The following is a 12,625-nucleotide window of genomic DNA, read 5'->3' on the forward strand; positions in this document are numbered from 1 at the left end:
GTAACTGTTATTCTACGATAAATTGCAGTGTTACCCTGCAGATATTAAACTAGCAATATGTGATAACAGCCACTATTTAATACACTTAAGGAATCAGCAGCTCTTTTTTTTCCAAAATAGCAGCAGTCCTCTTAATTTTACACTGAGACATATAGCTGTCATAAATAGTTGATATCAGCCTACAAATAAATAATTAGTAATGAATTGTCCAACAGCTGGTTCATATTTTTAATCTATCCCTACTCATTCCATATCCACAAGGGGTGCTCATGATAACAGAATCTATAGAACAGCATGAATGAATGTTTATTATACTGTATGTGACACGAAAAAAGTACTAATGACACAAAAACACACATGCGTATATGGTATGACACATGTATTAATTTGTACAAAATGTTTCTATTTTATTGTTTAAATTATTGGATTTGATCTAATAGCAATTACAAAAAAAATGAGAACTATGTGATAAAGACAATCAATAACATATAAAGCCAAAGAAGACATAGAGTTGATCTTCAACTAATAAATAATTTCTTCATAACAACACACATAATTTTTAGACTTTGACATATACTGATATGATTTTGTGGCACAGCAATCACAAAACTGAACTTATACATATATCAAACAACATGAAAATACATATTGTATATTTTCTTCACCATCGTAGAAAATAACACTTCACAAGAACACGTACAGTTGCACACAATAAAATATTTCCTGAAGATGTTTTTATTTTAGTCTTGTATCATTAACTGTGTTTTCAAATAGATATTTAATATTACACATAGCATAATATACAAAAAAGACAATGTAAATTCAATACCTTTAAAGAATTTCTATCTACTTGGATATTTAGATTTTTGACTATGTGTGCAAAAACACACATCAAGGATTGTGTAGATAAGACAGCAGTTGTACAGTTATTATACAATAATTTGAGAAATAGTAAGAACAATACCGATACACTCATTTCTGATTCCCTCTTCCATGTTGGTCATACAAAAGGGTCATTCTTTTAAACACTGGAAAATCTAGCATGGAATAATGACAATATTATGAAAAGGATAGACTGCTACTCACTATATAGTGGAGACATTGCATAGCAGATAGGAACATATACGCTGCCTGGAAATATCTTAGAAAAAGAAACAACAGCATTGAACTAACTCTGATACATAACAGGAGAAGGCAAGACTGTTTGAGCCAGTACAAATTATGATTTTAGATAAGTATTACAACTTTCATTTTCATTTGAAACCAAAAATAAACAAGAGGACTCATACAAATCAACAAACAAAATGGAATTGCACATGAGAGAAATGATGGAACTACAAACAGAATCTTGAGTAATCAGGATACTCCAAGTATAAATTTGAAATATTCTCAAGAGGTATGGAAAATAAAAAGTTAATGACTCATAAAAAAGGAAGAAGAGAGGGTAAAATCTGGAAAGAGAGGAATGTGAGTTGGGGAATAGGTAATGTAGCTGACAAAGACAAGGTGCAAATGGCAGAAAAGTACATGAGAAAGGGGAAGAAGGGATGTTTAGGTGGCAAGAGCAAAAAATGTTAGATGGCTTGTGCTAGGATCACTTTGTATGAGAAAAGCAAATGATTAGGAAGCACCAACAAAAACTCAACTGTAACCTAAAGTCAATTGTTTGGTAACAACAAGCATTCTTTTCGCTTGTCCTTTACCACATCAGAAAGCTAATCGTCACTGAAAGGGGCCCTAACTTTCAGTGTTTATGCGAGCCACTGTTGTCAAGATAACTACTCTCCTTGTTGATAAGCTCAATATTTCTAACTTTTTTCCCTGATGACCTCATCATTAACTTTATGAATAAGATATTACTGCCAGATATTTATCTCTTCAAAATTTAGTATTTATTATTTATCAGAGCAAGTAATATTCACAGAGATTAATGCAAAAAAAAAAAAAAAAAAAAAAAAAAAATAACTAGGATGAGTATAAATCTGCCACCAGTTCAAAAATTGCCACAAAGTAGTTCTTTGTTATGGTACCTCCAGTTCCTTTCAATACTTAAAGCTGTTGATTATTAATTTTACAAATTCCTGATGTCTGATAGCTAAACACAGACATGGAATAACACAGTACTTTGGACACTGCAATGATCATCTTCCTGCAGTAACTTTAAGAGGAAATGGTATAAACAGCACCAGAGCAACTGAAAGCTATTGCACACTTCAGAAGTGAGACTTTATTGAACCATTTAGAAATGCAACGATGACAGACACTACTGCTACCCAGTATGTGGTCCTTCTAGCTGGAGCTGTGTTGCACCCATCCTCTGTACAGACATGGCAGCGTTCAATGCTGCTGTGAGGAGGCAGCTGCACATTACATGACACATTCATCGGTCCATTCATAGGAACTGAGCCACAGTTACGCATTGTAATCACCTCCAGTGTGTTTACTGAAACATAAAAGAAATATTTTACTATTGTCATTTTAATAATTTAATAAGGTAAATGTTGCTGACTATAGAATGGATTACTGAGACAACTTAATACCAATTTTTCAAAAATGTGTTGCTGTTCATCTGTCAGATAATATTAATCAAACAGCTTATTTGAAATAAGTCATCAAGGCACTTTTCTTCTACCCACATTTGAAAACAAGAGTGACACACAAATTTTTCTCTGGTTGTTTTCTAGAACCTGGGTTCACTGAAAAACTGTACATGAATGGCTTCCATTCCAAGATTTCAGTTGTATTTTGATTCTGGAAGCTAAAACGTTTTAACTCAGTAGCTAAATGAATAAGTATCAGACTACAAATGTAAAGGTGTGGGGCTCAAGTGCCAGTTGGTCTGGTAATTTTTTTCTGTAGCTTATAACTCTTTTCCAGCTTTGGTAGTAGTGACTCATTGATCAAAACAAAATCCAAGTTGCATCATGATTTGGTGTCCATAATAAACTGTAAGTTCCATTACAAGTGGCTGGTTAAGTCAATTCAAAGATCAGGGGGATACCTCAAACAAAATTATGTGTAGTAGAGCTTAGAGCTCTATGGTGCTCAGGCCATCCACTGGCTTGAGGACAGCTTTACATTTTCTAAGCTAAAAAGCTTGTATACTCTGCAACCAACAACTCTTGATACTCATTGCAACAACCTTTGATATTAACATTCATAAAACATAAATTGAATGTGGAATAAACTACTGTGCTAGTTCTGCTCTACCTAACTAAGTCATTAGTTTGTATTGTATGTTAAAGATATTCAGCTGTACTCTGGAGATGAAATAGAAATGATAAACAACAGTGTGATTTGGAACTACTGAAAGAGGACTTCATTCACTTCCTCACGCTATAACTAGTAAATAAATTAACTTATAAATTACAGGTAAATGCAAAAAAAATACTCATATGTGTACAATCACAAAAAAGGACAACCACACTACTGTTTTAAGGCTTTTGGCACAAAGAGAAAAGAAGAACATGGGAACTATTGATGGAAGAGCTCACAGAAGACAAGACAAGACAAGACACACACACACACACACACACACACACACACACAGAATATAACAACAGATAGTTAGCAATGCTGAATCAAGAGAACTGAAATCTCAACACCAGAATAAATTGAAAGACAAAGAAAGCAATAGCTTGAACAAAAAATACATCTTGTAAATGTAAAGAGCAAAAACAGAAATTGTGTAAACATAAAAAATGGTTCAAATGGCTCTGAGCACTATGGGACTTAACTACTGAGGTCATCAGTCCCCTAGACCTTAGAACTACTTAAACCTAACTAACCTAAGGACATCACACGCATCCATGCCCGAGGCAGGATTCGAACCTGCGACCGTAGAGGTCACGCGGTTCCAAACTGACGCGCTTAGAACCGCACGGCCACACCGAAACATCCAAAGGATACAGATGGAAGAATGAATGAAATATTATTCTAATCTACTGATAGAAGAAGGACAAAATTTGAAAGTAGAAGATAATATATTGTAAGTTAATGACAGAGCAGTGTGTTCAGTGCACAAGTAAGGAAGAACACAGAAATCATTTAAGGCAATGAAAAATGAAAATCCCCTGCCCCTCGATGCATTCCATGATCAGCCAAAAATGCTTCAGATAAAGCAACAGGGATCTAGTTGATGTATTTAATTGTATGTGACTGAATTGGAAGAAAACTGGTTTGCTAAACACCACCAGTAAATACAGAAAGTTCTAAGAAAATATAATTTGATAATTATAGGGCTGTTCATGAAATTTTGGTTATTGGAAGGCTGTAGGTGCAAATCATAAGACAAAGGAAGAAAAAGAAATAGATACTGAAGAGAAACAATGCAGATTCACTGTGAATAGATAATATGTTGGCAACACCTTGTCAGTGAGACAGGTGAGGAGGAGGAGGAGGAGTTACTGTTTAACGTCCCGTCGACAATGAGGTCATTAGAGACGGAGCACAAGCTCGGATTAGGGAAGGATGGGGAAGGAAATCGGCCGTGCCCTTTCTAAGGCACCATCCTGGCATTTGCCTGAAGCGATTTAGGGAAATCACGGAAAACCTAAATCAGGATGGCCGGACGCGGGATTGAACCGTCGTCCTCCCGAATGCGAGTCCAGTGGAGACAGGTGAGAGAGGAATTGTCACAATAGATGTATACATTTAAATTTGATGATGGAGAGTCCTTGGTGGCATATAGATGATGGAAGGAATAAGGGTACGGCTCTGGCATTGAATGACTGACAGACACATACGAAGACTGACAACATTGCTATGCTATCAGACAATGTCCTCCTTCAAACTAGAACAGAATGGACAGCTAGTCTGTCTGGGCCAGTTACATTGTATTGACAGTGTAACTTATCTGTTACTGATTTCGAAAAGACATATGATAATGCCTTTGTTGCAAATTGTATAGGATGTTAGAAAAATGTGGTCAGAGCAGAAAATTTATTTCAATAATATAAAATTTATGTCAACGTATGGAAGTAAGATGAAGCATCTGAATCCTCCTGGTAAGAAGCTACATGCACAACTAATTATTAGGAACAACAAGTCCTTTTCTTGGTAAATTTTTGTGAAAGACAGTTACAATACAAGCAGTTAGTCAAAAATGTAAATACTGTAGTTTGGACAAAGCCATGGATCTTAGAGAACATTCATTTATTGTCCTCTGTAAAAGCACCAAAGGCCTCATTAAAAAAATGATAAACTTCTCATTTCCACACACAAAGGAAAGGGCAGATAGAATGTCAACAGATACATTGTGCTTCCATTACATTGATTTTCGGTGGAAATCAAGTAGAGATATCTTACTGGATACAACTTAATATCAAACTACTGTAGAATTAGTAAGAGGAAAGGCAGAGTGACTATATATACAAAAAAACAGAGTTAAGTCCCAGGCTCTTCTGATTAATGAATGCTGTGTTGAACAAGTCTTTGAGTACTGTGCCACAATATTGGATTGCAAAACACAAGGTGGGACTCAAAGTGAATTTCAGTATCACAGAATATTAGACAGTAGGGCAACAGGGATAATGAAGTACATGAAGGAACTATCAGTTTTTTGGGGGAATATAAAGATTTAGTACTTAACTCGAAAGAAATTTCAGCTTCATGCGAGATTAGCTACATGGTCCAGTCACGTTAATGTGACCACTTGTGAGAAGCCTGAATAACCACCCTTTGCAGTGGAGACATGCAGGAAGAGAGTCAGTGACATTCTGGAAGGTATCAACAGTGATTTGGAACCATCCCAACTCCAGTGCTGTGGCCAGGTGCACTAGGTTTCAGAGTTGAGGATGCATGGCATGAACAGCCCGATTGAGACTATTCCACAGATTCTCAATTGGATTTAAATCCGGTGACTTTGAAGGTCAAAGGAGTACAGTAAATTCATCCTGGAGCTCTTCAAACCGTGCCCATACACTGTGAGCTCTGTGACACATTGCATTGTCCTCTACGTAGATGCCATCATGCTGAGGAAAAAAAACTGCAAATAGGGGGGGGGGGGGGGGGGGGGACATGGACCCCAAGTATAGATGCATACTTGTGTTGAGTCACTATGCCTTCCAGAATGATGGTATCACCCAGGGTAACATTCCATAGGCCATAACATTCCTTCCTCCGGCCTGGACCCTCACAGTGATCCAATGCCCCTCTGTCTGGTGGAACATGAAATGTGATTCATCTGAAAAGGCCACCTGTTGCCACTCAGGCAACCTCTAGTTGCTGTATTGGCATGTAAATTCCAGCCTCCATCGTCAATGGAGAGCAGTCAGCATGGATACATGAACCAGGTGTCTGCCGTGGAGGGCCAGATGATAATAATAACAATAATAATAATTTTATTGTCCTTAAGCCATTATAGCAATAGAAAAAGTCATACACATAATACAATAAAGTACATGCTATAAAAGAACAGAATTGTTAATAATGTTACAGTTTAATATCACAGATCATGAAATCCTTTATATTGTATAATGGGTTTACAACTAACCAGTCATAAAGTTTTTGTTTGTATTGTTGCTCTGGTAAATTTTGTATAGCTTGTGGAAGTTTGTTAAATAATTTTTGGACCATAAGTTCATAACTGTTAACTGATTTTGACTGTCTGTGGTAGGGCATATAGATACAGCTGTTTGTCCTAGTGTTGTAACAATGTATATTTGCCCTGCGTTTTACTTTAGGTAAGTTCTTTTTTGTGTAGATTAAAACGTAATAAATATATAGGTTTATTACTGTCATGATTTTTTGTTGAGTAAACAAAGGTTTACAATGAGCATTGTATGGTAGGCCTGTAATTATCCTAATAGCTTTCTTTTGCAGCATTAGTATATCATGCACACAAGTGGAGTTTCCTCATAAAATAATACCATAGGATATGATGCTTTGGAAAAATGAGTAGTAAGATACTCTAACATAATTTTTAGGTACACAGTGCATTAACCGCCTTCCAAGAAAGTTTATCATCCACATATACTCCCAAAAATTTAACACAACTAGGATCATCTGATGGAAACTTGTCTTTTAAACTAAATACCATCTGCTGGGTTTTGCTTTCATTAACCAAGAACCCATTTGCTTCAAGCCAGAGTGAAGCTTGCTCAATTGTCTCTGTAACACATGTTTTACGGCTATTAAGATCATAACTGCTGTTCAGAAACGTTGTATCATCAGCATAGAGTACTGTTCTGGATTTAATAAATGATGGCAGGTCATTTATCATTATTAGGAAAAGGAAAGGGCCCAGCACGGATCCCTGCGGAACACCTACCTCAACTTGTTCTATACTGGACATTTCTTTCCCACCACAGGCGGCTTGCTTACGGTTTTGTAAATATGGTCTTAATAACTTCAGGTTGTTACCTTTAACAGATACAGAACCTTGGCTGATCTGGGTTGTCAGTTGCTCAATGGTGGCACATGTGTTTGCTCCTACACACATGTGCAGCCATCATTCACTGCTGTCATCCTGAGATGCACCACTTGCCTTGGTGCCAGTTTTGAGTAGCACCATTTTTCCATGCACAGTATACTTTAACTACAGTGGCATGTGAGCAGTTTACAAAGTTAGCCATTTTGAAATCTTCCAAAAGCCAAAGATCAAGTCCTTTTGAATGTCAGAAACATCTCCCTGTTTCCACACTATGACAATGAGTACACTATCTACCACATCCTCCCAAGACACACTTTATATACCTTCCACTGATACTGCTACCACCTGCCATCTGTGAGTGGTTATTGCTCGCTGATGTCAAACATAGGCAGTGGGTCACATTAAAGTGACTGGATTGTGTATAATTAAAAAGAATGCCCAGTTATAGTATGAACAATTACAAAGATGTCAAAGAAAAAATGTATGGGAGAATTACTCAAAGTATATTATTTGTATTGTATTGTATGTTAACTGGGGGCCTAGAAACGATGGAGAGGCTCCATCCCTGCCAGCCACAGTGGTCCACAACCCCTCGACGACTACCACAGTCCATTTCACCCCTCTGCCGCCCCACACTGAACCACTCTTTCAGGGTTATTGTGCGGTTCGGCCCCCAGTGCTCCCCCTCCCCCCCCCCTCCCGTCCCCCAGGGAATGTCTCACAGCAGACAAGTGTAACCCGTATGATTGCATGGTGGAGTAATGGTGGTGTACACGTATGTGAAGAACTTGTTTGCGCAGCGATCACTGACATAGTGTAGCTGACGTGGAATTAGGGGAACCAGCCTGCATTCGCCAAGACAGATGGAGAACCACCTAAAAACCATCCACAGGCTGGCCGGCTCACTGGACCTCGACACAAGTCCGCCAGGTGGATTCATTCCGGGGACCAGGCATTCCTTCCCACTCCGGAAAGCTGTGCGTTAGACCACTCGGATAACCAGGCAGGCAAGTATATTACTTTGTGGAGCATAAATATGGACAATGATCCAAAGAAATCAACAAAGATTATCAGTCTTGGAAAATGTGTGCATGAGGAGAACTAGCTGATTGTTGATGTTGTGGTCTTCAGTCCTGAGACTGGTTTGATGCAGCTCTCCATGCTATTCTATCCTGTGAAAGCTTCTTCATCTCCCAGTACGTACTGTAGCCTACATCCATCTGAATCTGCTTAGTATATTCATCTCTTGGTCTCCCTCTACGATTTTTACCCTCCACACTGCCCTCCAATACTAAATTGGTGATCCCTTGATGCCTCAGAACATGTCCTACCAAGCGATCCCTTCTTCTAGTCAAGTTGTGCCACAAACTCCTCCCCAATCCTATTCAATACCTCCTCATTAGTTATGTGATCTACCCATCTAATCTTCAGCATTCACTAGTTGATTATCAATGTTATAATGGAAGGCTATTAAAGAAATAAAAGGAATAGAAGGGGTAGCAAAAGACATACTTGAAGAAATACAGGAGTGTAGTCTAAACTTTATGGTCACATAAGGAGACTGGAGCAATGTCATAAGGCAAGGTGAGCTTGAAAATGATGTCCACGAAAGTGGAGGAGAAGAAGAAGATGAAGAGTATGACCAAGAGGAGATTAAAGAAAACAACTAATGTTAGTAATGGAAGAAAGAAAAAAGGAAGATACGGGTGCTTGGAAGAGGATGTAACAAATGGCCAATGAGCCTGAAACAAACACAAGGGAAGGGGCACGGAAGGAAGTGGAGGGGTTCCTCCTGTCTGCAGCTCCCAAGTTGTCACACGCAGTCTTGGCAACAAAATTTTTAAAGTAATATTCCAAAATGTAACACAACATTGTGTTTCAGACACCTAAAGATATTTCATAACCTTGGTTTCTGTTGTTTAAAGTGTTGTTCAATTGCTTTACTCTCTATGAATGTGTGATGTATCGATACTGCTAAGCCACTGCAATGGGCACAGCTGCAATAGTACAACAAGTACTATCAGCTCTGTAAAGCCGTTTTGCCTCAAATATTTAATACTAGTGCATAAATACAGAAAGAAGTTTGGTAATTTTCATGTACCAATCATAAAAATACTTACTTACCTTTAAGAACAATAGCCTCACATGTGGGCTTTTCCCCTTTATGTTTTGCTTTGCATTCAGTAAGTGTCTTATGCGATGGGTAAAAAGGGTCAGCACAATCTGGGTCTGCATCAGATGAACAAGACCAGCACTGCAATGCATATCCTGAAACAATAAGATTGTCATTTGTTTCACTTGCTTCATTTGGTTAAGCCAATGCCAATAAAACTGTGCCAGTGCAAGCTCAAATGCTAATCAGTTCTAGGACTCTGAGGAGAAAATGCAGAAAATACATAATATTGAGGTATCTGACCATTGACTAAACCTGACTGAAGGCTGTCCTTGTTCTGGGCTTGTACCACACACAGGTTGTGTGTGGGTAGCGTTGTTGGCAATGTGGCATCATCCTGAGTTAGAGGATGCCCATGTTACAGAAAGCGAAAAAGCTAACATGAGGCCAAATGTGACATAAAACATAGGGCACAAAGAAATTCTCTGACTGCATGCTATATAATTATAAATTTAATAAAGAAAGGGAGGAAAGTGGATGTGAAGTTTGCAGAGATAACAGGAAACGGAGAATTACACAGATTTCAGTAGGTGAAGGTGAGTTGAGGAATAGAGATATTAGTGTGTTACAATTAACAAAGTATTCTCGGTTATTATGCTGTGGTCGTTGGGATTTCACTTTAAAACCCGACCTTTCGTCCCCATCTGTGGAAGACATTTTCAAGAGGGATCGTAGCTCTGTTGAATGTCCGATTTACACATAGCCTCGCTACTGACTACAGCAAAAATCAGTTTCCACGAGCTTCCGCGCAGTGGCGTGACGTCACATGTTTTGAATACGTGAGTGCAACTGGCCGTGTCGACTGCCGTCGTCCGCTGTTGCTATCATTCCATGGTGGAAAACTGGTACCCATGTTCAGCACCGGAATCCAAATTTCATGCGCAGTGGCCCAGTTGCGCTCGCGTATTCAAAACTTTTGACGTCACGCCAATGCGCGGAAGTGAAATTTGTTGTAGTCAGCAGTGAGCCAGGGTGTGAATCTGATGACATTCAACAGTGCTACGATCCCCCTTGAAAATGTCCTCCACAGATGGCGTTTAAACATCGGGTTTTAAAGTGAAATCCCCTCGACTACGGCATAATAGCCCGGAATATTTTACTAATCGTGACAATTCTGACCGCGAAAGTTTACATTTTGCAATATTAATGTGTTGTCACAATTTTCAATTTATTTTTATTATAGTGACCTTTGCATATTGACCCAGAACTGCCACAAGGGGAAAATTATTTTGGCTCTTTCGGCATTGGAATGAAAAATATTACTATGAGTTGATAATGAAAAATCTTTCAGACATTTAATGATTCTTCATTTTTACTCTGGTAATGTGTGAAATGGTCACCCCTTTATAAAATTTTGAGTTCTTCGTAGTCTGATATTTGGTATGTTGCTCATACACATGAGCCGGGAAACTGTAAACGTATAGAAATGTGAAACTAAACTTGTAAAGTATCTTTGTAGATACTCTTATAAATTATATGATTATTTTGATTCTGGGTTTGAAAAAGTCTGCAAGTACTGTGGTAAGAAATAAGTCTATTCGTTTAGCATACTTTAATTTTATTCTTCAACAGAATTCAGTGTACTGTCATAATTGTCAAGTAAGTAACAACAAATGAAAGGCAACTCACCTGTGTGACAGGAAAGCCAGCAGTTTTTTCCCAGTATAGTAATTTGAATGCTAATTATTTATATTATCAATCTGACGCTTTTAAAATGTAGACAGAGTATTGATAGCCTTGGTATGTAACATACTCTGTTAATGAATGTAGCTCTCTGAATGGCTAGTAGGAGCAGTTTATAATTCCTCCATCTGCATGATATTGCATATCCTGACTCATTCCACATCACTTAGGATTCTCTCTCATCACAGCAACATGATGTATGAATAACTGAAAGCTTGACTGTGGAACGGCTAATAATAAAACCTCAACTTTCTGAACAGGAGGAAAACTGTACTTAGACAGTTGGAAATTTCTCACAAGTCATATTAAATTTTACATTTTAAAGCTGGTACACAAATGAATGGCATAAATTAAGTTTCCTACAACTTATCCTACTTAAAAGCACAGAGCTAAGTAGTTGTAGTCATAGCTGCTACTGAAGCTGACAATTTTTTTTTAGATACAAATCACGTCACACTGACCTGTAGATGGACAAGATGCAGAATAATATAAGGATAAGTACAGCATCTGCATAGATGAGTGTAACAAATCACTTAAAAATCACTCTCAGCTTGTCTCACAACGCTAAGTAGTTGTAGTCATAGCTGCTACTGAAGTTGACAAAATTTTTTTAGATACAAATCACGTCACACTGACTTGTAGAGGGAAAAGATGCAGAATAATATAAGGATAAGTACAGCATCTGCATAGATGAGTGTAACAAATCACTTAAAAATCACTCTCAGCTTGTCTCACAGTTTCAGTTGACATTAACTAATTTATACCATGTTTAAAGAATTAACACTGCCAAAATCTCGTCAGCATTGCAGGTCACATTAAGTCATATGGAAGGTATCCTACTCTCTCTCTCTCTCTCTCTCTCTCTCTCATACACACACACACACACACACACACACACACATACATACACACATTGGTGCATAGTTTTAATGCATATAAACGCAATACCTCATAAAAAGAACAAAAATATTACTGTTTTGCAGCTCTTGACTGTATTGACACTAATGGCAATTATGGACATTTGATATAATGTCCCTCCCACGCAAATATTGAAGCCATCCACAAGATACAGAGTTTACTACTTACAAAATTTCATAAACTAGTATTTAGCGAGGAATCTAGGAATAAGCTACAGCTTCCTAGGTATCGCCCTGGCAGAGGCTGCAAAGACAAGATTAGATCAGCTACAGTGGGCACAGATGCACTTCCACATACCTTTAGAAGTTTATAAGGTGTGTGCTTGAAGCAGGAAGCACTCTCCAGAATACCACTCAGATGATGATGTTCACATGAGTATAGTTATAATGCATTACAAGGAAGGAACGTGTGCACAAAATAAAATTAGCTTCAAACAGGGGAGAATCTTTACAAGTGCTCCACTTTTCAAAGTGGGTAAT

General features: G+C 37.9%; 1 protein-coding gene across 1 annotated transcript in view; it reads right to left on the reverse strand.

Moving 5' to 3' along the window:
* Positions 1-364: 364 nt before the first annotated feature.
* Positions 365-12,625, reverse strand: part of LOC124595196 — a 61,536-nt gene continuing 49,275 nt past the window's right edge. The window contains exons 3-4 of the mRNA XM_047133821.1: positions 9,497-9,640; positions 365-2,443 (exon numbers count right to left, since the gene is read on the reverse strand). Coding sequence (XP_046989777.1) covers positions 2,214-2,443; positions 9,497-9,640 — 374 coding nt within the window. The 3' untranslated portion in view covers positions 365-2,213. The remainder of the gene's footprint in view (positions 2,444-9,496; positions 9,641-12,625) is intronic.

Source organism: Schistocerca americana, chromosome 2 (assembly GCF_021461395.2).
Source record: "Schistocerca americana isolate TAMUIC-IGC-003095 chromosome 2, iqSchAmer2.1, whole genome shotgun sequence".
In the NCBI taxonomy this organism is placed as follows: Eukaryota; Metazoa; Arthropoda; class Insecta; order Orthoptera; family Acrididae; genus Schistocerca; species Schistocerca americana.